This window comes from Notechis scutatus, chromosome 1, assembly GCF_049901735.1.
Source record: "Notechis scutatus isolate UNSWTSFEM ecotype Mainland chromosome 1, rNotScu1.2, whole genome shotgun sequence".
NCBI classification, from domain to species: domain Eukaryota; kingdom Metazoa; phylum Chordata; class Lepidosauria; order Squamata; family Elapidae; genus Notechis; species Notechis scutatus.
The window spans coordinates 5,026,518-5,052,829 of NC_142009.1; the positions used below are offsets into that span (position 1 = coordinate 5,026,518).

At 47.4% G+C, this 26,312-nt stretch overlaps 1 protein-coding gene across 1 annotated transcript; it reads left to right on the plus strand.

The window, feature by feature from the left end:
• Positions 1–6: 6 nt before the first annotated feature.
• Positions 7–24,797, plus strand: TAX1BP3 (Tax1 binding protein 3). Its single transcript, XM_026688506.2, has 4 exons — positions 7–361; positions 18,764–18,883; positions 22,347–22,424; positions 23,172–24,797. Exons 1-4 carry the CDS (start codon positions 323–325, stop codon positions 23,319–23,321), a joined length of 387 nt encoding a protein of 128 aa, XP_026544291.1. The 5' UTR covers positions 7–322; the 3' UTR covers positions 23,322–24,797.
• Positions 24,798–26,312: the final 1,515 nt, after the last annotated feature.

Consider the following 26,312-nt stretch of genomic DNA (forward strand, 5'->3'; position numbering starts at 1 on the left):
TGGAAGGCCCGCCCCTCCGCCCGGCCGGATTTTCCTCCCCCTTGGTGAAATGTGGACAACGTCCCTTACACAGAAGAGCCTTCGGCCCCGCCCACGTGGTAAGCCCCGCCCACTCGGTAAACCCCCTTCCCTCCGAGGGACTCATGAGAAGGGGGGGCGTGGCCAGCGGAAAGCCGCGAGAGGGGGGGCGGGGCCTGACAGGGCGGTGGGCGTGACCGCGAGGAAGGGAGGGGGCGGAGCCTCGCCCGCCCGCTCCCTCAGCTTTTGTTCCGCCTGAGGCGAAGCGACGGGAGCGGCTTCAGCGGTGATTGAATCCGGAGCCATGTCCTATATCCCGGGCCAGCCCGTCACGGCCGTGGTGGTAAGCCAAGCCTTTTTTCCCCCGCCCTTTTCCTGGTCGGACTACAAAGCCCATCCTCCGCGGCCTGCGTCGGACGTCGGGCATCGGAGTCCAAGGGGGGCGTGTGGGGGTTGGGTCGGGGCAGAGGTGTGTGTGGGGGGTGGGAGGACGGATCCCTTGTTTTGGGCTCTTGTTTGCCTCCCTCCCCCGCCCCCCCCTCAACCTTCCCGCGAGTCCGTTCCCACGACCTGCAGACGCGTGTCAGCCTGTCTGGCGCGCGGGAGGGGCCCAGGCGTGTTGTGGGGGGAAGGGGAGGGTCGCGCGTGGGCAGGCGAGGCGTCCGTGGAAGGGACCGGGAAGGGACCCCCGAAGAGCCGTCCCCCCACCCGGGGATGGGGTACACCCTCCCCGCGACCCCCAGAGGACGCCGGTTCTCACGCTCGGGAAGTTTTCTTTTTGGGGGGATTTAGTCCTCATCGCCTCCCAGCCTTGGTGGAGTTGGAAGTCCGGCTTTCGTGAGAAAGCGACGCTGAGAAAGTCCGCTCCGAGCCCGGGAGGGGTCGGCTGGCGGGGCGTTTTCCCTCCCGCTTAGGGGGCTGCAACTTTCCCCCTTTCTTTGGGGGGGGAGGGGGCTTCCTTCCTTCTTTCCCCCTCTTTCTTCTTCCTTCCTTTCCTCCCGTTCTCCTTCCCTTTCGCCTCCTCCCCCTTCCTTTCTCCTGTTCCTCCTTCCTTCTCCTTTTACTCCCTCCTTTTCTCAAGCTTTCCTCCTGTTCCCATTCCTTTCTCCTCCCTCTCTGCCTTCCATTCTTCTTCCTCCCTCCCCTTTTCCTTCTATTCTTCTTCCTCCCTCCTCCTCCTTTCCTTCCTTTCCTTTCTTTTCATTCCTCCCTTCTTTTCTCCTTCCTTTCTCTGTTCTCCTTTCCTCCTTCCTTTGTCCTTTCCTTCCTTCCTTTTGTTTTCTTTCCTCCCTCCTTTTCTCCTTCCTCCCTCCTCTCTCCCTTCATTCTTCTCTTCCTTCCTCCCCTTCTCCTTCCTTCGCTCTTTCTCCTTTTTCCTTCCTTCTTCCTCCTCTCTCCCTTCCATTCTCCTTTCTTGTTCCTTTCCTCCTTCCTTTCTCCTTCCTTCCTTTTGTTTTCATTTCTCCCTCTTTTCTCCTTCCCTCCCTCCTCTCTCCCTTCCATTCCCTTTCTTCTGATCTCCTTCCTTCCTTCCCTTCTCTTTCCTTCCTTGTTCGCTCTCTTCCTCCTTTTCTCCTTCCTTCTTCCTTCCCTTCCTTTCTCCTGTTCTTCCTTCCTCCTTTCCTCCTTCCTTTCTCCTATTCTCCTTCCTTCTGTTTTCATTCCTCCCTCCTTTTCTCCTTCCCGCCCTCTCTCCCTTCCATTCCTTTTCTTCTGATCTCCTTCCTTCCTCCCCTTCTCCTTCCTTTCTTTTGTTTTCATTCATCCCTCCTTTTCCCTTTCCCTCCCTCTCTCCCTTCCATTCCCTTTCTTCTGATCTCCTTCCTTCCTCCCCTTTCTCCTTCCTTCCTTGCTCGCTCTCTTCCTCCTTTTCTCCTTCCTTCTTCCCTCCCTCCCTCTCTCCCTTCCATTCTCCTTTCTTTCTCCTGTTCTTCCTTCCTCCTTCCTTCCTCCTATTCTCTTCCTTTTGTTTTCATTCCTCCCTCCTTTTCTCCTTCCCTCCCTCCCTCTCTCCCTTCCATTCCCTTTCTTCTGGTCTCCTTCCTTCCTCCCCTTCTCTTTCCTTCCTTGCTCGCTCCTCTTCCTCCTTTTCTCCATCCTTCTTCCTTCCTTCCCTCCCTCTCTCCCTTCCTTTCTCCTGTTCTTCCTTCCTCCTTTCCTCCTTCCTTTCTCCTATTCTCCTTCCTTCCCCCTCCCTCCTTTTTCCTCCCTCTCTCCTTTCCATTCTCTGTTCCTCACTTTCTCCTTTCCTTCCTTTCCCCTCCCTCCCTTCCTTTCTTCCTTCTCTTTCCCCACAACACAACAACTCTCAGCTGGGTGGGGCTGTGTGAGAGTGACTGACCCAGAGTCACCCATCCAGCTTTCATGCCTAAGGCAGGGCTAGAATTCCCATCTCCTGGTTTCTGCACCCCAAGGGCTCTCAATTGCCTCCCTTCCATCCTCTCTTCTCCCCACTGAATCCCCTTCCCATGTTGTCCCCCCAAAATGCTTTTTTTTTTCAAAACTGGATTTTCTTATTTATTTTTTTCTTTGAAGATGTTTTGCTTCTCACGTGAGAAGCTTCTCAGCTCTGACTGGATTCTGGGAAGGATTTAGTATAAATGACCAGCTGTCTGCAAAAAAAAGTATAAATCCTTCCCTTCCCCGCCATCCAGTAGAGCTGAAGAAGCTTCCTGGATGAGAAGCGAAATGTCTTCAAAAGAAAAACAAAACAAAAACAGAAAGACCAGTTGCCTCTTGGAAAACAAACACCTTTGGGACAACTGTGGCCTGGACTGGAGGACTGAGAACCTCCCGTCTGTAGACCTTCAGCCCGTTCTCGCAGGGCACACCCTGTAGACCAAAGGCCTTCAAACGTGGCAAGTTAAATGCGACATGGGAGAGGGGGTACGAATGGGTGAAGGATAAGGATAAAAATAATGTATAGTCACAAAAGAAGAAACATGTATATACAATGACACAATAACTGTTAATGGAAATGAGATTTTTGTATTTTTTGATTTTAAAGAATAAAAATTAAAAAAAAAACACTTGGCAAGTTAAAGACTTGTGGACTTCAACTCCCAGAATTCCTCAGCTAACATGACTGGAGGAGGAATTCTGGGAGTTGAAGTCCACAACTGTTAAAGCTGTCAAGTTTGAAGACCCCTGCTCTATTCTCCTATTCTATTCTATATTCTATGCTCTATTCTATTCTATTCTTATTCTATTCTATCTCTATTCAAGGTCTTATTCAAACTTGGCTTATTTTAAGATTCAAAATTCTTGTTCTATTCTGATTGGAGGAGGTTCTGGGAGTTGAAGTCCACAACTGTTAAAGCTGTCAAGACTTGAACACCCCTCTAATCTCCTGAGCTATTCTGACTTCTTATTCTTATTCTGGAGTGGAATTCCACAACTCTTCAAACTTGGCAAGTTTAGATTCCCAAAATTCCTCCTAACTATGACTATTCTGGGAGTTCTATCCAAACTGTTAAAGCTGTCAAGTTTGAAATTCTTATTCCTATTCCTATTCTATTCTTGTTCTATTCTCTATTCTAGGGTCTTCAAACTTGGCAAGTTAAAGACTTGTGGACTTCAACTCCCAGAATTCCTGAGCTAACATGACTGGAGGAGGAATTTTGGGAGTTGAAGTTCACAAGCCTTAAAGCTGTCAAGTTTGAAAACCCCTGCAGTGTAGACCCTGCTTCATCTTTGCTGCCACCCGCCTTGGGATGCTTTGCATTGGCGTCTTACACGCCTTAAATTCCCAGCATGATGGGCTTAAAAGCAACTGGGATCCAGTACTCCACTCTGCAGGAAAACCCACTCAAACTATAGTTTTGTGGGAGCTTCATCATTGAAGGCTTTCGGGGAGAGATTGGACTGCCATTTGTCGGAGGTGGTTTAGAATCTCCTCCTTGGGGGGGGGTTGGACTAGATGACCTCAAAGATCCCTTCCAACTCTGTTAATCTAATCAAACTATACTTTTGTGGGAGCTTCATCCCTGGCGGCTTTCGGGAAGAGATTGGACTGCCATTTGTCGGAGGTGGTGTAGAATTTCCTCCTTGGGGGTGGGTGGGGGTTGGACTAGATGACCTACAAGATCCCTTCCAACTCTGTTTAATCTGATACTCCAGAGGCGGCTGACCAGCTATTCTTAAAACCCTCCAATTTCTGCAATCTCGCTGTTTCCAAGTTGCAGTCGCTTGGAAAGCAAACCCCTTCTGCGACATCTCTATGGAGATTCTCCATCCTTCGTGGTCACGGTTGTCCCATAGGTGTTTTCCAAAAAAAAAACAAATTGATTTTTTTGGGGTTTTTTTCTCCCCCTTGGGAAATGTTTCGCTCCTCCCCCAAGAAGCTTCTTTGGTTCCTTTTGAAAACACCTTTGTTTTCTCCAAAAGCAAAGGCTGGAAGGGGTCATTTACAGGGAATTCTCGACTTATGGTTCATTTAGTGACCTTTCAAAGTTACAACGGCACTGAAAAAATGTGTATTTCCACAGTTGCGCCCTTTGCAACATTGGGCGGGGGGGTTGGACTAGATGACCTACAAGATCCCTTCCAACTCTGTTAATCCAATCCCCGTGGTTGTGTGATGATCAAAATTCAGAGGCTGGGCAACAGGTTCATATTTATGACAGTCGCGGTATCCCCTGGGGTCATGCGATCCCCTTTTGCGACCTTCCGACAAACAAAGTCAACGGGGAAGCCAGATTCACTTAACAATGGGGCTACTAACTTATCCACTGCAGTGATTCTCTTAACAACAGTGGCAAAAAAAGTCATAAAATGGGACAAAACTCATTTAGCAATGGAAGTTTAGGTCTGAAATCTCTATATATAAAAGCGAAATCCCACTCACGCATCATCACAAAATCTCCAGAACTGTAAAGCCTACAAACTTGAAATTTTGGCACATATTTTTCTTTTGGCTTCTAGGTGCTTACTAAGAAAGGATTTTTCAAAATGACCATCAGAGCATTCGTATTTCCTATATTATTATTATTATTATTAACACGCTCTGATGCTAAGGAGTTCTTCTTTCTCTCCTCGCCTGAAAAGAAATTTCTTCCAAATGCAAAATACAAGCACAGGAGTTTCAGTTTCACAGCACCAAGCAGCTTTAGTACAGAACAGTTGAGTTAAGCCACGCCCAGGCTCCTTGCTGTCTCCTTGCTCACACAGCAAATACTGTTTCAGTTTCCAAACAGCCCTCAACTCTCCCACATACTGACAGGACGCTTGCCAGATGAATACCAATGGATGCTGGTAGGTAGAGGCAGAATTTTTTCCCCCTTATTTTCCTCCCCCAAAACTAAGCCCGGCCACGTAGTTTCGTAGGGAAGCACGGGTATCAAGCTAGTATCCTTACAAGTCAAAGACGTTTTCCTTCCTTAGGGTTTTTTTTTTTTTTTTTTTTGCGGGATGGGTGAGACAGGTATTTCCTCTTCCTGAAATCTACCTGTGTTCTGTATCCCCACTTGTTTCACTCGAGGTCCCTTTAAAAATCTTGAATTTTAATCTGGAAAGTTTGCCTGCCCCACAGCCCAACCCTTAAGCCTCCTTTCTCTTCATCTCTGGAGAATTAGATCAGTCTGAACCCAATTCCTCTTTTAAATCTCCTCTGGGGACGTCTGGTTTATTTCCCCGCAATAGCCCGGAGGAATGAAAGGTGTCGCAATCCTGGGACGGAGAGAGTTTAATCATGTGTGAGTTATGCGGAGAGAGTTTATCATGTGTGAGTTATGCGTAACCCAGGCAGAGTTCATTGTGGTTGCTTTTCTGCAGGCAGCATATTAACAAATGTTCTAAAATGGGAATGAATCATGCTTTTGAGGGGCGGGTGTTTAACTCACCTGGCCTAATATTGCCGCTCACTGCAAAATCTTGTGTGCTCACAAGCACTTATTTATTCCACTGGGTTTAAAACGATCAGAAATGTTTTGCTAGGGGTGACGGACATTAAAAAAATAAATAAATCCAGGTTGTAAAAACCAGCTTGGCTGCAAAATTCAAGGGAAGAGCTCTTAGGGAGGGAGAGATTGTCCAAATTGGTTGTTTTGGTAGGTAATTTTAATTAATTTATTTATTAGGAGCTGTTAGGAAGAGGCTCCGCCCAAAGGGATTATTTTAGTGGATGGGTGGTTTTTATTAATTTATTAAGAGCAATTAGGGAAGAGTCAGCCCAAAATTGTTATTTTGGTAAATGCATGGTTTTAATTAATCTATTAAGAGCTATTAGGAAGAGAGCTCAAAATGGTTATTGTGCTAGATGGGATGGTTTTATTTATTTATTTATTTATTTATTAAGAGCAATTCAGGACAGAGTCAGCTCAAAGTGGTTATTTTGATATATGGGTGATTTTATTAAGAGCTGTTAGGGATAGGCTCAACACAAATTTGTTATTTTGGTAAATGGGTGGTTATTTTATTTTATTTTATTTATTTATAACTATTAGGGAGAAACCAAGCCCAGATTGGTTATTTTGATAGGTGGTTTTATTTATTTATTTATTTATTAAGAGCTATTAGGGAGAAAGAGTCAGCTCAAAATGGTTATTTTGCTAGATGGGTGGTTTTGATTAATTTATTTATTAAGAGCTGTTAGGGAGAGATGCAATCCAAATTGGTTATTTTGATAGGTGGTTTTATTAAGCTACTTATAGGGAGCAGCTCAGTTCAAATTTGTTATTTCGGTAAATGGGTGGTTTTATTCATTTACTAGCAGGGTCCCCGTGCTTCACTACAAAACTATGTGATCGGGCAAGCTTTTGGGGAGGAAAATAAGGGGGGGAAATGCTGCCTCTGCCTACCAGCATCCATCGGTATTCCTCTGGCTAGCATCCTGTCAGTGTGTGTGAGAGAGGTGAAGGCTGTTTGGAAACTGAAAGAGTATTTGCTGTGTGGAGCAAATAGAAGGAGACAGCAAGGAGCCTGGGCGTGGCGTAGCTCAACTGTTCTGTACTAAAGCTGCTTAGTGCTCTGAAACTGAAACTCCTCTCCTCTGCTTGTGTTTTGCATTTGGAAGAGATTTCTTTTCAGGTGAGGAGGGGGAGTAGAACTCCTTAGCATCAGAGCATGTTAATAATAATAATAATAATATAGGAAATACTAATGCTCTGGTGGTCATTTCAAAACATCCTTTCTTAGCAAGCACCTAGAAGCCAAGAGGAACATAGGTGCCAAATTTCAAGTTTGTAGGCTTTACGGTTCTGGAGATTTTGTGTGATGCATGAGGGGTATTATTTCGCTTTTATATATATAGATTAAAAACTATTAGGGAGAGACCGATCCCAAATTGGTTATTTTGATAAGTGGTTTTATTTATTTATCTATTTATTAAGAGCTATTAGGGAGACAGACTAAATTGGTTATTTTGGTAGGTGGGTAGTTTTTGTTTAAACGGCTATTGGGGAAGAGTCAGCCCAAAATGGTTATTTTGCTAGATGGATGATTTTAATGTCTTTGTTAAGAGCTATTAGGGAGAGACACAATCCAAATTGGTTATTCTGTTAGGAGGGAGGTTTCATATCTTAACATTAGTTCAATAAAGACACACAGAGCACAAGGAGAGAAGAATTCCTCTGCCAGCTGCTCGAAACTGTAAAAATCAACATCCATGGAAGAGTTTTTTAAAAAACAAAAAAACTCCATTGCCTGCAGGGAATTGAAACTTTAAAACGATCCTGTTAAATATTTCCTCTGTGATTACGTTTATAATCTGTTTTTCAGCTGAGTTTGCCAGTTTCTTTCTTCTCTCTCCAGTTCCCTCCCTTCCAAATTTGACCACGAAACAAATAAAACTTTGTACCTGCAGATTTTCAAAATGTATTCGTACTTTACTCCTAAGAGTATTGGGTGTGTGGGGGGGACACCACCTTTGTTTTATTTTCCCAACTACCACCTGGAAGCAGAGTTGCACCGGGGGTGAAGAACTAAATCAGGAGTGAGAAATTAATTTTCCCAAGGGATCCCATGCAACATCAGGGCCGTTGTGGAGGGCTGCGAAGGTGTGTAGCGACACACGCATGCGCACAGGTGAACTAGAAGAAAAAATAGCAGTTGTCCTCTAAATAAAAGTACCATACAGGTAGTCCTTGACTTACAATAGTTCGTTTAGTGACCGTTCAAAGCTACAATATCATATTTTACATATTTACAATATGTTGTAAAATATATTACATATTTTTACAATATGTTGTAAAAAGAGGCGATTTTTTTTGACCATTTTTCACACACGTGACCATTGCAGCATGGTAGCTGACTCATATTTATGACAATGGCAGCGTCCTGGCTAGGGTGCGTGTGTGTGATGTGATCCCTTTTTATGACCACCTGATGAGTGAAGTCAATGGGGAAGCCAGATTCACTTAACAGCCGTGTTCCCAACTTTAAAACCGGTGATGATTCACTTAACAACAGTGGGAAGAAAGGTCGTAAAATGGGAACAAATTCCCGGAACAAATTGTTTTCCCTGAGCAACAGACATTTGAAGCTCAGTTGTGATCGTAAGTCGAGGACTACCTGTGTTGTGTGCATTTTGTGCGCTTACTGTTGTGGTTCACCGGCAGCCTGTGCAGACAGCAGTGGAATCGGACAGTGGGGAAGAACAGGGACCAGTCCGGGGAGTCTGGAGAGGACTCGGATGAGGGTCCTGCATCCAATGCAGAGATGGGGCCAGGACCATCTGGGTGTGGGGTGCTGCCTCTGGAGCCTCGGGAGTCTGGCAGCAGCGAGGAAGAGTAATCAGGGGAGCCTGTTCCCAGTGTGCATATGCGCAGAGCTGCTAGAAGACGAGAGCAGCTGAGACAAAAGGGGCGACTCGGGAGTAAGGCTGGGAGGTGATTGCTCCTCCCATAAGGTATAAAGGACAGGCAAAGGTAGAGAAACCTTTGCAGGAAGCAACATTGTTCGTTCTATTCGGATTAATCCTTGAAACTCTGTGTGGACTTTGTACTTTGGTTGGTTTTTTTATACTTAATTTGGTACTTTAGTTGTTGGCAGCAATTCAAAGGAGAGAAAGGTGGGTGCTTATCTTGGACGGTTCGAGACTCATTACCGGCTGGGAATGAACATAATTCCCAGCGTTGAAATAAAACAAAAGTTGTTTTAACTAAGCATGTGCTAATTACGGTCTCGGGAAGCTTTGGTCAGAACACTTACATTCGATTTCTAGTTTCCAACTGACCTCATGTGGGACAAACAGGGCCAGCCAAAGGGCTGGAAGTGGCCTGGGGGCCGTAAAATATACAGGTCTGGTTTAGATCAAGTGACCCCTAAGCATTCCTGGCCAAGTAGGGGCTTAAATCTGGCCACGTGTGGTCCTAGGCCAAGAGTTACATTCTGACATTGTCTCTTATCTGGTCACTAAAGAAGGAGAAGCAGAGAGAAGGTTGGATCCTGGCCACAAAATAGAACTATTGCAAAAGAGTGTTAAAACATTACATACAGCAAACTTGGCAACTTTAAGATGGGTGGACTTCAATTCCCTGAATTGAAGCAGGCTGGCTGGGGAATTCCGGGAGTTCAAGTCTGTCCATCATAAATCAGACTGGCCGGGGTGTAGAGTTGTAATTGCAGGAATGTTCCAATCTCGGATGGCAAACCTCAGATAAAGAGTGTTTCCAAGCAAATACAACTCAGGTAAACAAAGTCACTAATCTAAAGGAGGATTAGAGAGAGGAAGTAAACGTATGTTAGACTTTAACTAGAGATAATTAATTGTATGGATTACTGTGCTAAACAGTAACGAAAGTTAAGCAGTAACCAAAGTTAACCAGTGATGGAGGACAACTAAAAATGTGTATAAATGCAAGACTAGACTCCAATAAAGATCATCATGATTCAGTTCATGATCAAACAACTCGACTGCCTCGTCATTACAACACCAGGGATTCTGGGAATTGAAGTCCTCCCCTCTTAAAGCAGGCTGGCTGGGGGATTCTGGGAGTGGAAGTCCACCCCTCTTAAAGCATGCTGGCTGGGGGATTCTGGGAGTGGAAGTCCTCCCCTCTTTAAGCAGGCTGTCTGGGGATTCTGGGAGTGGAAGTCCTCCCCTCTTAAAGCAGGCTGTCTGGGGGATTCTGGGGTGGAAGTCCACCCCTCTTAAAGCAGGCTGGCTGGGGGATTCTGGGAGTGGAAGTCCTCCCCTCTTAAAGCAGGCTGTCTGGGGGATTCTGGGAGTGGAAGTCCTCCCCTCTTAAAGCAGGCTGGCTGGGGGATTCTGGGAGTGGAAGTCCACCCCTCTTAAAGCAGGCTGGCTGGGGGATTCTGGGAGTGGAATTCCACCCCTCTTAAAGCATGCTGGCTGGGGATTCTGGGAGTGGAAGTCCATCCCTCTTAAAGCATCCTGGCTGGGGGATTCTGGGAGTGGAATTCCACCCCTCTTAAAGCATGCTGGCTGGGGGATTCTGGGAGTGGAAGTCCTCCCCTCTTAAAGCAGGCTGTCTGGGGGATTCTGGGAGTGGAAGTCCACCCCTCTTAAAGCAGGCTGGCTGGGGGATTCTGGGAGTGGAAGTCCCCCCTCTTAAAGCAGGCTGTCTGGGGGATTCTGGGAGTGGAAGTCCTCCCCTCTTAAAGCAGGCTGTCTGGGGGATTCTGGGAGTGGAAGTCCTCCCCTCTTAAAGCAGGCTGTCTGGGCGATTCTGGGAGTGGAAGTCCACCCCTCTTAAAGCAGGCTGGCTGGGGGATTCTGGGAGTGGAAGTCCTCCCCTCTTAAAGCATGCTGGCTGGGGGATTCTGGGAGCGGAAGTCCACCCCTCTTAAAGCATGCTGGCTGGGGGATTCTGGGAGTGGAAGTCCTCCCCGCTTAAAGCATGCTGGCTGGGGAATTGTGGGAGTGGAAGTCCACCCCTCTTAAAGCAGGCTGGCTGGGGGATTCTGGGAGTCCATCCATCTTAAATTTGCCATGGCTGAAAAACACTGCAATATAGCCAAAGGGCAAAGCTGGGTGTTGCTGTCTAAACTTCTTTGTTAAATTTAACTTTTTGCAGCCTCCAACTGCTTGATACGGTTGCTAAAGATAGAAAGGACTTATCTTATCCTACAGGGTGAGCTACTGAAGCCCTAAAAACACAGTTGCTACAGATATTTTTCAAGAAAATATTTTCTTCCACGCCACCAGTGACAAATTCCTTGTGGGTGCTAACCGCACTTGGCCCAATAAAAAGATGTCCTGTTCAACAGAACAGAACTATTCTAACAGGTAGCCCTCAACTGAACGACCACAACTGAGCCCAGAATTTCTGTGGATAAGGTGAAACATTTTTGTTAAGTGAGTTTTGCTCGGTTTTATGACCTTTCTTACCACATAGTTGTTAAGTGAATCACTGCAATTGTTAAATTAATGACATGGTTGTTAAGTGAATCCAGCTTCCCCATAGACATTGCTTGTCAGAAGGTTGGCAAAAGGGTATCGCGTGACCCCAGGACACTGCAAACCGTCATAAATATGAACCAGCTGCCAAGCACCTGAATTTTGATTGCGTGGCCATGAGGATGCATGTTGCAACGGTCGTAAATGCGAAAAACAGTCACTTTTTTCAGTGCTACTGTAAGTTTGAACAGTCACTAAACGAACTGTTGTAAGACAAAGACTACTTTGTCTTTTAATTTAATTCTTACTCTATTCCATTCTTAATAAAGATTCTATTCTATTTTATTCTCGATTCTATTCTTATTCTATTCTATTCTGTTTAATTCTTATTGTATTCTGTCCTATTTGCTCTGTTCTGTTCTATTCTATTCTATTCTATTCTATTCTACTCTACTCTACTCTACTCTACTCTACTCTACTCTACTCTATTCTATTCTGTTCTGTTCTTTCCTGACAGAACAATTAATCCGTGGAACAGCTTGCCTCCAGAAGCTGTAAATGCTCCAATACTGGAAGTTATCTAAGATGGTATAGGGTTACCTGCCTGGGCAGGGGGTTGGACTAGAAGACCTCCAAGGTCCCTTCCAACTCTGTTATTCTAAATTCTCAATTTCTGTTCTACTCTATTTAATCTATTCTACTGTCTATTCTAATTCTATTCTGTTCTTAATAAAGATTCTATTCTACTCTTAATTCTGTTCTATTTCTTATTGTATTCTATCGTGTTCTGCTCTGCCTCTACTCTATTCTGTCCCGTCTATTTATTGTCTATTCTAATTCTATGCCGCTTAATTTTTATTCTACTCTAGTCTGTATTCTATTCTAGTCAATTCTATGACTCCTCTTTTAAGTCTTGTACCCAAGACGAGCAATTTTGCAGGGTTCCGGGCACCTCAAACTTCAGCGTTTCCCTTGGAGTTCCAAGAGAAAAACACCTTCCAGCTTTTTTTCTTTCTCCCCCCACCAAAAAATAAATAAATAAAAGAAAGTACATCCACTCCAAAATGAGAGGGAAATTGGCATCCTGGAAGCCGCCGTGGGTTGCCGGCCCTTCTGGCAGCCATCTGTCGGCAAAACCCCACAGGATTCCTGGTCTTCTTTTCAGATGCTCCCAATTTGCCAGCCGGCAGGCCGCCCTCAGCTGGCAATGGATCCGGTCCTCTTTCTTTTGTTCTGCTTTTTATCTTTCTTTCCACTGAGCTCATCCTCTCTCGGAGCCTCTGGGGGGGAGGAAGCTCCATCAATGGGTCCTTGTTTACAAGAAGCCCCAAAAGGCCTGGTTTCTTCTTATGGTGCCTCCCCCCCGGCGGGGGTGGGGGGGGGCAGACTTCTGAAAAGAGAAGACGGGAAAAATAAAGGGGGCGCGATGCCAAAAAAAGAACACAAACAACTCAACTGATCCTGATTGTTAGGATTCCATACAGTGCCCTCTGTTGTGGCCTGTCGGTCGGCGACCCCTCCAGCAGCCAAATCAGGAGGAGGAGGAGGAGGAGGAGGGAGAGGCATGGGAGTCAGGGTCAGCATGAGACAGAGAGATGAGAAGGATGAGAGAGAGAGAGAGAGGTGTGTGTGTGTGTGTGAGAGAGAGAGAAAAAGAGAGAGAGAGATGAGAGAGAGAGAGATGAGAGGTGTGTGTGTGTGTGTGTGTGTGAGAGAGAGAGAGAGAGAGAGAGAGATGAGAGTTGTGTATGTGTGTGTGTGTGAGAGAGAGAGAGAGATGAGAGAGAGAGAGATGAGAGTTTGTGTGAGAGAGATGAGGGAGAGATGAGAGTTGTGTGTGTGTGTGAGAGAGAGATGAGAGGGAGAGATGAGAGTTTGTGTATGTGTGTGTGTGTGAGAGAGAGATGAGAGTTGTGTGTGTGTGTGAGAGAGAGAGATGAGAGGGAGAGATGAGAGTTGTGTGTGTGTGTGAGAGAGAGAGAGAGAGATGAGAGTTGTGTATGTATGTGTGTGTGAGAGAGAGATGATGAGGGAGAGATGAGAGTTTGTGTATGTGTGTGTGTGTGAGAGAGAGAGATGAGAGAGATGAGAGTTGTGTGTGTGTGTGTGAGAGAGAGATGAGAGGGAGAGATGAGAGTTGTGTGTGTGTGTGTGTGTGAGAGAGAGAGATGAGAGTTGTGTATGTATGTGTGTGTGAGAGAGAGAAAGAGACCGAGATGAGAGAGAGAGATGAGAAAGAGATGAGAGAGAGAGAGATGAGAGTTGTGTGTGTGTGTGTGTGTGTGACTGAGTGAGAGAGAGAGATATGAGAGAGAGAGAGGAGAGTTTTGTGTGTGTGTGTGAGAGAGAGAGAGAGAGAGAGACTGGGTCATCCATCAGCCCCTCAGGGGGAGAGTCAACAGCCCCCAGGTCTGGAGGTGGCTGATGAGGAAGAGGAGGAACAGCTGGGCCCAGTGTCTGACGTCCAGATGTGCAGAGGAGAGGAGAGCAGTGGAAATCTATGGGCCGGTCCTTGGGACGGAAGACCCACTGCTGCTAGCGAGGCCCCCACCCTAACTCTGGGGATAAAAGGCAGGGGGCGGAGATGAATCGATGTGGCAGACAACTATTCATCTCCATGCTGGACAACTGGTCAGCCTGCGGTGAGAGGAAAACTTTTTGCCGGGGCTCCTAGTAAAGGAATCTTCTGAGTTAACTTGAGAGGGTGTGTCGTGTTTGGGGAGGTGGGTCAGTCAGAACACCCACAGTTCTTTGCAGGAGTTTCTTATCTAACCCAGATGAACTTGGGGACAAAGCGTTTCTGTGAATTGTAGCAGGGGGTCGGCCTCCCTGTCCTATACAGAGAGCTCATCTGTTGGCAGCTAGATGATCCTTGGTGCCCCCACTTTCAGAAGGGTGACCTCAAGTGGAGCTGGGCGGGAGTTGGTCTCCTCGTACAGTTTGGGAGAGTTCAGTGCGCTTAAATGCCCAACTACAGGCAGTCCTCGACTTACGCCGTTCACCGTTTAGTGACCGTTCAAAGTGACCGACGGCATCGGGAAAAAATGTGACTGATGAATGTCTGTGGAGATTCTCCGTCATCCAGGTCATGGTTGTCCCAAAGGTGCATTTTTTTTTTTTTTAAATTTCAAGAGGCAACAGGACTTTCTTGTTTTTCTTTTGAAGACGTTTCGCTTCTCATCCAAGAAGCTTCTTCGGCTCTGACTGGATGGTGGGGAATGGAAGGATTTATACTCCTTGCAGGCAGCTGGTCATTTGCATCCTTTTCGAGGGTCGCTGAGGCCACTTGGAGGTTTATCTGTTTATCTGAATGGTGCAAATAGATGTGGAGCCTTCTTGGCTGCAGGATGTTTTTTTGCCTTGCGTCATCTTCCTGCTACATAATGCAACAGTTGTTAAAGTGAGCCTTCCCCCCATTTTTCCACCCTTCTTGCCACAGTCATTAAGCGAATCACTGTAGCTGTTAAGTTCTGATGGTGAATTTGTCGGTGCCCATGGTATTCTGGTCGCTGCTCCAGAAGTTTGGGGATTTCACCCCACGCGGCTGTCACTTTTGGTGCTACCTTTGCTTTCTTCTGCCACCATCACTCTCTTTCTGTTTGCAGGTCTTTGTACCGGTAGTCCTTGAGTTACAGCAGTTCGTTTAGTGACCGTTCAAAGTTACAAACAGCAGTGAAAAATGTGACTTAAGGACCGTTTTTCACGAATTCAGATCCTTGGCAGCTGGTTCATATGTATGACGGTCGCAGTGTCCCGGGGTCACGTGAGCCCCGTTGGCCACCTTCCAACAAAGTCAATGGGGAAGCCAGATTCACTTAACAACTGGATTACAGGTAGTCCTCAACTTACAACAGTCCACTTAGTGACCGTTTGAAGTCACGACGGCACTGGGGGAAAAAGTAACCTATGACCATTTTTCACACTTACGACCGTTGCAGCACCCCCATGGTCACATGATTTACATTCAGATGCTTGACAACTGATTCACATTTATGACGGCTGCACTATCCTGGGATCATGCGATCCCCTTTCGCGACTTTCCGACAAGCCAAGTCAGTGGGGAAAGCCAAATCCACTTAACAACCTTGTTACTAAACGAATAACGGCAGTGATTCACTTAACAACTGTGGCAAGAAAGGTGGTAAAACCGTGCGAAACTCACATAAGCAATGTCTCACTGAACAATGGAAATTTTGGGCTCAGTTGTGTTCGTAAGTCGAGGATTACCCTTTTGGAGGGGGTAGTTCCTCTATAGTTCTTCTATTCTGGGTACCGCCACATCCACTATCCAGACTTTTCAGTCGTTCTTATTGACAACTAGCTCTGTATCCGTGCTCCGCTACGAAACTATGTGGTTAGACTTAGTTTTGGGGGGGGGGAATAAGGAGAAAAAAATTCTGCCTCTGCCTACTAGCATCCATGGGTATTCATCTGGCTAGCGTCCTGTCAATGTGTGAGAGAGCTGAGGGCTGTTTGGAAACTGAAACAGTATTTGCTGTGTGAGCAAGGAGACAGCAAGGAGCCTGGGTGTGGTTTAGCTCAACTGTTCTGTACTAAAGCTGCTTGGTGCTCTGAAACTGAAACTGAAACTCCTTTGCTTGTGTTTTGCCTTTGGAAGAGATTTCTCTTCAGGTGGGGAGGGGGAGTAGAACTCCTTAGCATCAGAGCGTGTTAATAATAATAATAATATAGGAAATACTGTAAATGCTCTGAGGGTCATTTGGAAAAATCCTTTCTTAGTGAGCCCCTAGAAACCAAGAGGAACCTACGGGCCAAATTTCAACTTTGTAGGCTTTACAGTTCTGGAGATTTTGTGAGGATGCGTGAGTGGCATTTCGCTTTTATATCTATAGATTATTAAATTGTGTAGCAGGTGCCTGTCTGGCTTCTAAAATCCCAGAGCAATTTAGCTTCTTCCTTTTCTATAATTCCCTGTTTTATGGTCCCACCAGGCCTTGCTTCTTTTATAATAATAATTTTTATTTTATTTGGATATTTTTGTTGGAAGATGGACACGCCTCGATCCGAAGATGTCCAGTGATATGGATGATTTCAATTTGATTGATTGAAAATAAACATGCGAAGAGCCGTCCAGCTTCTAAACCAGCTCTGGGAGTCTCACAATCCGAAACTTAAAGCGGCATTCAAAACCACATTAAAATGATCATAAAATCCAACTCATTAGAAACATGAAAAGCTTTGGCACCAAGTTAACCTTCTGATGTGCAGCATCTAATCATGTTCTCCCAGCACTCGGGCTGGGAAAGCCGGATCTTCAAAGCTTCACCGAAGGCCAGAAGGGTTGAAGCAAAATCTTGGGGTTGCTTTTTTTTGTTTGTTTGTTTAGATTATCAGAGTTGGAAGGGATCTTATAGGTAGGTCATCTCGTCCAAGTCCCCACCGACGCAGAAGACCCTATACCAGTGATGCCGAACGTTTTCGGCATGTGCGCATGCCAGAGTGCTGGAAACTCGAAGCCCAGCTGGCTGGTGGCACATGCCTTTTTTTTAGCTGTTTTCAGGCCATTTTCTGGACCATTTTCAGGCTGTTTTTCGGAACATTTTCGGGCCATTTTCAGGCTGTTTTTCAGGCCATTTTGGGGGTGTTTTCATGCCATTTTTGGGACATTTTAGGCCATTTTTGGGCCATATTTGACCTGAAAACAGTCTGAACACAGCCCGAAAACAGTCTGAAAAACGGCCTGGTTTTTCACCATTTTTTGGGCCGTTTTCAGACCATTTTTGGGCTGTTTTCAGGCCGTTTTTGGGGCCATTTTCAGGCTGTTTTTTGGGCATATTTGGCCTGACAACGGCCTGAACACAGCCTGAAAAACTGTATGAAAACGGCCTGGGTTTTGGCCATTTTTCGAGCCTTTTTTTCAGGCCATTTTTCTAGTCGATTTCAGGCTGTTTGGGGCCGTTTTCAGGCCATTTTTGGGGCATTTTCAGGCTGTTTTTTGGGCCGTTTTCAGGCTGTTTTTCAGGCCATTTTGGGGGTGTTTTCATGCCATTTTTGGGACATTTTAGGCCATTTTAGGGCCATATTTGACCTGAAAACAGCCTGAACACAGCCCGAAAAGTCTGAAAAAGGCCTGAAAAACGGCCTGGTTTTTGGCCATTTTTCGGGCCGTTTTCAGACCATTTTTGGGCTGTTTTCAGGCCGTTTTGGGGGCCATTTTCAGGCTGTTTTTTGGGCATATTTGGCCTGACAACGGCCTGAACACAGCCTGAAAAACTGTATGAAAACGGCCTGGGTTTTGGCCATTTTTCGGGCCTTTTTTTCAGGCCATTTTTCTAGTCGATTTCAGGCTGTTTGGAGCGGTTTTCAGGCCATTTTTTTGGGCTGTTTTTGGTGCTCCAGTGCCTGTGAAAAGCAGCTGGCCGGAAACCAAAACAGCAGCCCACAGAGAGGGCTCTGCGTGCCATAGGTTCACCATCATGGCCCTACACCATTTCGGACAAATAGCAGCCCAGCCTCTTCTCGAAAGCCTCCAGTGATGAAGCTCCCACGACTTCTGAAGGCTTACGACCACCATTGAGCCCAAAATCTGTGTGTAGTATAGGTAGTCCTTGACTTACGACACCCCAAATTTATATGGCCCAGCGAGACATAAGTGAGTTTTGCCTCATTTTACCACCTTCCTCGGCACAGTTGTTAAGCAAATCACCGCAGCTGGTAAATTAGTAACCCAATTGTTGAGCGAATCTGGTTCCCCACTATTGACTTCGCTCGTCAAAAGGTCGCAAAAGGGAACCACATGACCCCCCTGGGGACACTACAACCATCATAAATATGAATCAGTGGCCAAGCGCCTGAATTTTGATCACGTGACTATGGGAATGCTGCAGTGGTCATAAGAGTGAAAAATCGGTCCTAAGTCTCTTTTTTCAGTGCCCTTGTAACTTTGAACGTTCACTAAATGCACTGTTGTAAGTTGAGGACTATCTGTACTCCCTCAAGTGTTTTTCTGGGGTCCGGTTATTTTTATTTATTTTTAAAATTTATACCAGTAGCCCTCAACAACCACAATTAGGATCAGAATTGTCTCCATTCTACGACTGTCACACAGGTTACGATAATGATGGGCAGCGTCCTGACCCAAACCCTTGTCCAATAAAACAAACACGAACCAAACGGAACAGAAACCTTTTAATGATTCTTACGAATCCTCGGTTAAAAGGCTGCTGCAAACTAACTTAGATAAGCACAAGCCTCACCAAAACTGTGCGAGGCTGCCAAGAATCACAGATAAGAAATATTTCACACACAACACAAGCTTCCTCTTTTTTTTTTTCAGTGTCCTCGTCACCTTGGGCTGTGAACTAAACAAACTGTTGTAAGTCGGGGACTTATCTGTGTAGCCTCCAAGGCCCCACTGCTTCTGTTTTGAGCTGTGATGGAGTCAGACATGAAGTGTTCAAATTGGATTCTTCTTTTTTCTCTCAGCAAAGGGTTGAAATCCACAAACTGCGCCAAGGCGAGAACCTCATCCTGGGCTTCAGCATCGGAGGTGGCATCGACCAGGACCCGGCTCAGAATCCCTTCTCGGAGGACAAGACGGACAAGGTTGGCACGGAGCCCTCTTTACTGATAACATTTCTTCGATATATTGTATATCCCAAGTTCCATTTGGGAGGCCGAGGTGGTGTTATCAAGATTTTACCTCAGAGTTGAAATGAGAGGGGCCTTTGGTGCTCTCTGAGCTTGGTGGTTTTCTCGCGGACATTTCATGACCCGACTAGGTAACACTCTCAGTGCTACCGTGTTTCTCCAACAATACGACCTCCACCAATAGGAAGACCCAGCATGTTTTCTAGGCATAAAAATCAAATTAAGCCCCTCCCCCAAATTTAGGCCTAGTTTAAAACATGCAAAATAGGGGAAGGGTGGGGGGACTTGCCATTTGGAGAGCCGTTGGAGCTGCCACCGCCGTTTGGAGTGCTGTTGGAGCTGCTGCCGCCGTTTGGAGCCGCCACTGCCGTTTGAAGCTGCCGCTTCCGCGTTTGGAGCACTGCCGCTGTTTGGAGCACACCGCCACTCCAAACACGGCGGCAGCTCCAAACACGGAAGCGGCAGCTCCAAATGTGACGGCGGCACTCCAAAAGGCGGCAGCGGCTCAAACAGCAGAGGCAGCTCAAACACGGAGCGCGGAGCTGCTGCCGCCGTTTGGAGCCGCCGCTGCCGCCTTTGGAGTGCGCCGTCACATTTGGAGCTGCCGCTTCCGTGTTTGAGCTGCCGCCGTGTTTGGAGTGGCGGTGGTGCTCCAAACAGCGGCAGTGCTCCAAAGCGTGGGAAGCGGCAGCTCCAAATGTGTGGCGGCACTCCAAACGGCGGCGGCGGCTCCAAACAGCAGAGGCAGCTCCAAACACGGAGCCGGAGCCGCCGCCGCTGTTTGGAGCCGCCACCGCCGTTTGGAGTGCTGCCGTCACGTTTGGAGCTGCCGCTTTCGTATTTGGAGCTGCCGCCATGTTTGGAGTGGCGGTGGTGCTCCAAACAGCGGCAGTGCTCCAAGCGCGGAGCGGCAGCTCCAAGCGTGAGCGCCCCTCCAAATGGCGGCAGCTCCAAGCGGCGGTGGCGGCTCCGCTTCCGTGTTTGGAGCTGCCTCTGCCGTTGGGCCGCCGTCGCCGTTGGAGTGCCGCCGTCGCCGTTTGGAGTGCCACTGTCACGTTTGGAGCTGCCGCTTCCGTGTTTGGAGCTGCCGCCGTGTTTGGAGTGGCGGTGGTGCTCCCAAGCGCGGAAGCGGCAGCTTCAAACGGCGAGTGGCGGCTCCAAATGGCAGAGGCAGCAACGGCGGTGGCAGCTCAACGGCCTCGGCTAGAGAAAAGAGCCAGCCTCTCGGAGCACGCCGGCGTCTTCCCTCTCTATGTATGAAAGAAGAGCTCGCCTCGCTCGGGCGTTGGCGAAGCACCACGAGTTTCGCAGTCGGAGAGGGAGGCGGCGGCGAAAACGCGCGGCGGCAACGGCAGGATGCTGCAAGTCAGGACCTTGCATTGAAGCAGCCCGGGGCACGTAGCCACCTCCCTCCAGCCCACCTTGAGGATTTGCCTTTTGTTGTTTGGTATACTTGGCTTCAGGCGCTCCTGTTGGCGCCTTCCGTTGCCTTGAAGGTAAGTGAATTATTTTAAAAACCTCCGCTCATCCCGCCAGGCTGCGGCAGAGCCGCACAGGCTGGGCAGAACCAGGAAACACCCGCGGCTCGCCACTGGCTCTGCTCAGCTCACGGCTCCGGCGGCCCTGATGGGATAAGCGGAGGTTTTTAAAATAATTCACTTTACCTTCGAAGGCAAGGGAAGGCGGCACAGGAGCACCTGAAGCCAAGTGTCTCCCTCAGGGCTCCGGTTGCAGGGAGGAGCCCTGACTGGCTGCACGTGGCTGCGCCAAACGCTGCGACGTTGCTGTAACGCTCACGGCAGCAAGGAGAAGGAAAGCAACGGTGATGGAAGGTCTCCCGAACATCCAAGCTGTCGCTGCCCTCCTACCCGAGGATGCAAGGGAATTGAGTCACCCGAAAAGACGGCCTAGCCGGTTTTTCGAGGTCAAAAAAATAAGGCCCGGCCTTATTATGTGAGAAACACGGTAGAAGAGAGGTGGGTTTGTGGAGAAAAGGAGGAGGAGGGAGGACTGCAGGGTCTTTGGTGCTCTCTGAGCTTGGTGGTTTTCTCGCGGACGTTTCATGACCCGACTAGGTAACATCATCAATGCTAGAAGGGAGTGGGATGTGTGGAGAGGAAGAGGAGGAGGGCTGTGGGGTCCTATGTGCTATCTGAGTTTGGTTGTTTTCCTGTGGACATTTCATGACCCAACTAGGTAACATCATCAATGCTAGAAGGGAGTGGGATGTGTGGAGAGGAAGAGGAGGAGGGCTGTGGGGTCCTATGTGCTATCTGAGTTTGGTTGTTTTCCTGTGGACATTTCATGACCCAACTAGGTAACATCATCAATGCTAGAAGAGAGGCGGTTTTGTAGACAGGAGGAGGAGGAAGAAGAGAAGGAGATCTATGGAGTCCTCGTTGCTCTCTGAGTTGGGGAGTTTTTTTGGTCAGATGTTTCATGGCCCAACTAGCTAATATCATCAGTGCTCGAAGGAATGGGATGTTGTGGAGTGGAGGGGGAAGGGGGGGAGGAGGAGGAGGACTGTGGGGTCCCTGGTGCTCTCTGAGCTTGGTGGTTTTCCTGCGGATGTTTAAATACTGAACTAAGTAACGTCCTCAGTGCAAGTGAGAGTGGGTTTGTTCTCATTTTTTATATCTCAACTCTTAGAAGCCAATCACCAGGAAACAGTGAGTTCTAGTCCTGTCTTAGGTTTGAAAGTTGGCTGGGTGACTTTGAGCCAATCACCAGGAGGTGGCAAGTTCTCGTCCCACGTTAGGTATGAAAGCCAGCTGGGTGACTTTGGGCCAATGACCAGGAGATGGTGAGTTCTAGTCCTGTCTCAGGACCTGAAAGCTGGCTAGGCGACTATGGGCCAATCACCAGCAAACAGGGAATTCTAGTCCTGTCCTAGGCATCAAGGCTGGCTGGGTGACTTTGGGCCAATCACCAGGAAACAGGGAATTCTAGTCCTGTCCTGGGCATCAAGGCTGGCTGGGTGACTTTGGGCCAATCACCAGGAAAGAGGGAATTCTAGTCCTGTCCTAGGCATCAAGGCTGGCTGGGTGACTTTGGGCCAATCACCAGGAGATGGTGAGTTCTAGTCCTGTATTAGGTATGAAAGCCAGTTGGGTGACTATGGGTCAATCACCAGGAAACAGGGAGTTCTAGTCCTGCCTCAGGCATGAAAGTTGGCTCGGTGACTTAGGGCCAGTAATTCTTTCTCAGCCCAGCCCACCTCACAGGGTTGTTGTTATGGGAAAAATAGGGAGGAAGGAGCATTGGGCCTGTTCACCATCTTGAGCTCTTTATGAAAAATAATAAAGACTAGATAAAAACACTGTATATTAACATAAAAAAAAAAAAGAATTGTACTCCTACGTACATAGCTAAGAATGCCTGGAGAAAGAGGTCAACAGACTTTTTTTCTTCCCTCTAGGGCATTTATGTCACTCGCGTGACCGAAGGTGGACCTGCAGAAATGGCCGGGCTTCAAGTTGGTGACAAAATCATGCAGGTAAAATTCCGTCCTGTTTAAGGAACAGTTGGGACTCTTCGCCTCCGCTCTTGGGGTCTTTAACGCCGAATCGATGGAGATTTATTATTATTCCAGAGTCCCCAAAGGTGCATTTTTTTCAAGAGGCAACTGAACTTTCTTGTTTTTTTCTTTTCTTCTGAAGACGTTTCTCTTCTTATCCAAGAAGCTTCTTCAGCTCTATGGTGGGAAATGGGAGGATTTATATTCCTTTGCAGACAGCTGGTCCTTTGCATCCTTTTAGAGGGTGGTTGAGGCCACTTGGAGGTTGATCTGTGTCCTCAGAGTCACCTGAATAGTGCAAATGGGTGTGGAGCCTTCTTGGCTGCAGGACAATGACACGGGGCAGAAAACATCTTGCAGCCTATTTGCACTATTCAGGTGACTCTGAGGACACAGAGATAAACCTCCAAGTAGCCTCAACGACTCCCTAAAAAGATGCAAATGACCAGCTGTCTGCAAGGAATCTAAATCCTCCCATTTCCCACCATCCACTCGGAGCTGAAGAAGCTTCTTGGATGAGAAGTGACACGTCTTCAAAAGAAAAAACCAGAAAGTCCAGTTGCCTCTTGGGGGAAAAAAAGCACCTTTGGGACTTCAAAATAAAAGTAATTTATGCGGGTTGGAAAGGTACAGAGAAAGAGCTGGGGGATGTATGATCCGAGGACCATAAAAATACCCAGGTTTGATCTTGACGCTTACCGTAAAATCGCTCTGAATTTTTTGCAGGTGAACGGCTGGGATATGACCATGGTGACTCACGACCAAGCCCGCAAGCGGCTGACCAAGCGGAACGAGGAAGTCGTCCGGCTTCTGGTGACCAGACACTCCCTTCAAAAAGCGGTCCAGCAGTCCATGCTGTCCCATCCCTGCCATTGAGAGAGCGGGATGAGCGGTGGTCTTCATGACACGGCGGAGAGATTTTGCAGGTGGACCACTTTATCACCTGTTTACTGACATCACCCAAAACACCTATGCAAAAATGACTTTTCAGCGGGGTGTCCCCCCCGAAGAGGGCACCTCGGGAGGCAGTTTGATGCCCACTGGATCAAAGACGGTGGGCATCAAACTGCAAATGAGGGAATAGCCTTTTTTTTCCTGATCCACTGGGACCACCTAAGAGCTTTTTCTCCCAGAAATTCTCCAGTGGATGAGTCCATTCTTAAATTTCCGTTGTTGTAAGGTGGCTATTTTGAGGGACAAGGTGGCCTTCTGATGGCCTTCTTGCCGTCCTCTTATCCAGACCAAAGTTTTTACTGCCAATATCTAGGATCCCGCATGGGGTTGTGTTTAAGAGGCATCCAGGGGTGCGATTCAACCGGTGTAACGACCGGTTTGGTGAGCGTGCGCTTCACAACAGCTGATCGTCGGAGCGAACCGGTTCGCTCCCAGCCGATCGTCGGAGCTATCGATTCGCCCGGACTGTGCCGAACCAGTAGAATCCCACCCCTGGAGGCATCGAACCATTGGCTTGTCTCCTAAATGGGAGACTGAGAAGCCACGATATAGACAGGCATTTGAAATCGTTTCCCCCTTTCCAGAAGTCCTCAAACGAAGGCAAACAGTTTCAGTGGCCTTAAGCCTTCGTTTGCCTGGCCTTCCGCTCGGCCAGAATTCCTGTTAGCCATGATTTGTTGGGAACAGGCTGACGTCAGCGACCCCCATTGTGTCTGAAGGCCGCGGTTTCCACCCTTGAGCAGGTCTCTTGGCTTTTCCAAAGTTAGCTTCCAATCATGGCTCTTGTGCCAAATTTTTCCCCCGAAGGCCTTTTTTCTACGTCTTGTAAATAACCTCCCTTCCAACATTTGTATCACTAATTTATTTTAGTATATTACTGCTATTTGGACTGCTGAGTGGTGCGGAGGCCTCTAGAGGTGGAACTCTCACCTCAGTATCAGGAGACTGCGAGTTTGATCCTAGGTAGAGGCAGATATTTCTCTCTCTGGGCACAATAAGGACATATCTGCTGAACGAAACTCCACACTGGCAACAGGAAAGGCCTCCAGCCATTCTAGCTCCATTCAGTTTGCCTAGACTCCACCCCCGCAAGGGTCATTAAAAGATGATGACGACCGCTATTTTGATTCGTTTAACTTCCGGGCCCTTAAATCTCGGCCTGTCTCGTAAGGAAAATGTGTCACAACCCTTCTACCTGGTTCGTATCCCTGTGGTTTGTTTGTTTTTTGAAGCAGAAATGGCGGTGGGAAGGATGGTGGTTGTTGTTTTTTGACAAAGCCTTATGGGTTTTTGTTTGTTTTTGTACTGCCGAATCACATCAGTTTAGTTCGGAGGTTAAAGCTGCCAACGGGCTGCCGTAGATCGTTTTACACAAAATAAACCAAGCTGGACTTCTGATCTCAAAAGTCTCTTCCTTTTTTTAAAAAAAGAAAAGAAATTAAGCTAGAAAACTGGAGTCAATACACAAAAATTACATGCATGGCCAAGAAAATGTATGAGAAATGAGAATGAGAAATTCTGTCGAAACTTTGCACAGGTACAAATAAGTCCCTGACTTACAACAGTTCGTTTAATGACCGAAGTTATCACACCACTGAAAAAAATGGCCATTTTTCCACACTTAACGACTATTGCAGCATCCCCGTGGCACCAGCCACGTCTGTTGTGATTCACCGGCAGCCTGTGCAGACGGCAGCAGAATCAGACGGTGGGGAAGAACGGGGACCGGTCCGGGAGTCTGGGGAGGGCTTGGACTAGGGTCCTGCGTCCAATGCAGAGATGGGGCCAGGACCATCTGGGAGTGGGATGCTGACTCCAGAGCCTCCAGAGTCTGGCAGCAGTGAGGAAGATGAATCAGGGGAGCCTGTTCCCAGTGTGCGTATGCGCAGAGCTGCTAGAAGACGAGAGCAGCTGAGACAAAAGGGGCGACTCGGGAGTAAGGCTGGGAGGTGATTGCCCCTCCCATAAGGCATAAAGGAAATGCAAAGGTAGAGAAACCTTTGCAGGAAGCAACACTGTTCGTTCTATTCGGATTAATCCTTGAAGCTCTGTGCGGACTTTGTACTTTGGTTGGTTTTTTAATACTTAATTTGGTACTTTAGTTGTTGGCAGCAATTCAAAGGAGAGAAAGGTGGGTGCTTATCTCGATGGAACTGTTTGGGCTGGGAATGAACATAATTCCCAGCGTTGAAATAAAACGAGTTGTTTTAACTAAGCGAGTGCTTAATTACGGTCTCAGGAAGCCTTGGTCAGGACGACGTCATCAAAATTTGGATGCCTGGCAGCTGACTTAAATATTTATCCTGGGGTCATGCGATCCTCTTTTGCAACCTTCTGACAAGCCAAGTCAATGGGGAAGCCGGATTCACCGAACCACCATGTGACCCCACAACTGTGGTGATTCACTTCACAACTGTGGCAAGGAAGGTCGTAAAAGGGGTCAAAACTCACTGGACTCTCTTGCTTAGCAACAGAAATTTCGGGCTCCATTGTGGTTGTATGATCATTGTGGTGCAATGGCCTAGAGGCGGAGCTCTTGCCTCACAATCAAGAGTTCGATCCGAGGTAGAGACAGATATTTCTCTCTCTGGGCCCACTGACAATATATCTGTTGAACAAAACTCTGTATTGGTTACAGGAAGGGCATCCGGCCATTAAACGCTCTGTTAACTCCATTCAGTTGCCCAACTCCACCCAACAAGGGATTATGGGGTCGTTAAAAGATGACGATTGTGGTCGTATGTTCCTCGACTAAAGCTACAATATGGGATCAAGAGTTTCTGTTGCTTAGCCAGGCAGTCGTGAGTCGCGACTGATTTTACGATCCTTTTTTTTTTTTTTTGCCACGGATGCTAAGCAAATCATTGCAGTAAAGTGAACCGTGCAGTCGTTTAGTGAATCGTGCAGTCATGA

What these genes read in the sequence shown, in the direction of transcription:
- TAX1BP3 (XM_026688506.2), top strand. Translation starts at nt 323, where the DNA reads ATGTCCTATATCCCGGGCCAGCCCGTCACGGCCGTGGTG. An exon ending in AGCCCGTCACGGCCGTGGTG is followed by an intron (nt 362 to 18,763) that starts GTAAGCCAAGCC and finishes TTTTTCTCTCAG; the next exon opens with CAAAGGGTTGAAATCCACAA. An exon ending in CGGAGGACAAGACGGACAAG is followed by an intron (nt 18,884 to 22,346) that starts GTTGGCACGGAG and finishes TCTTCCCTCTAG; the next exon opens with GGCATTTATGTCACTCGCGT.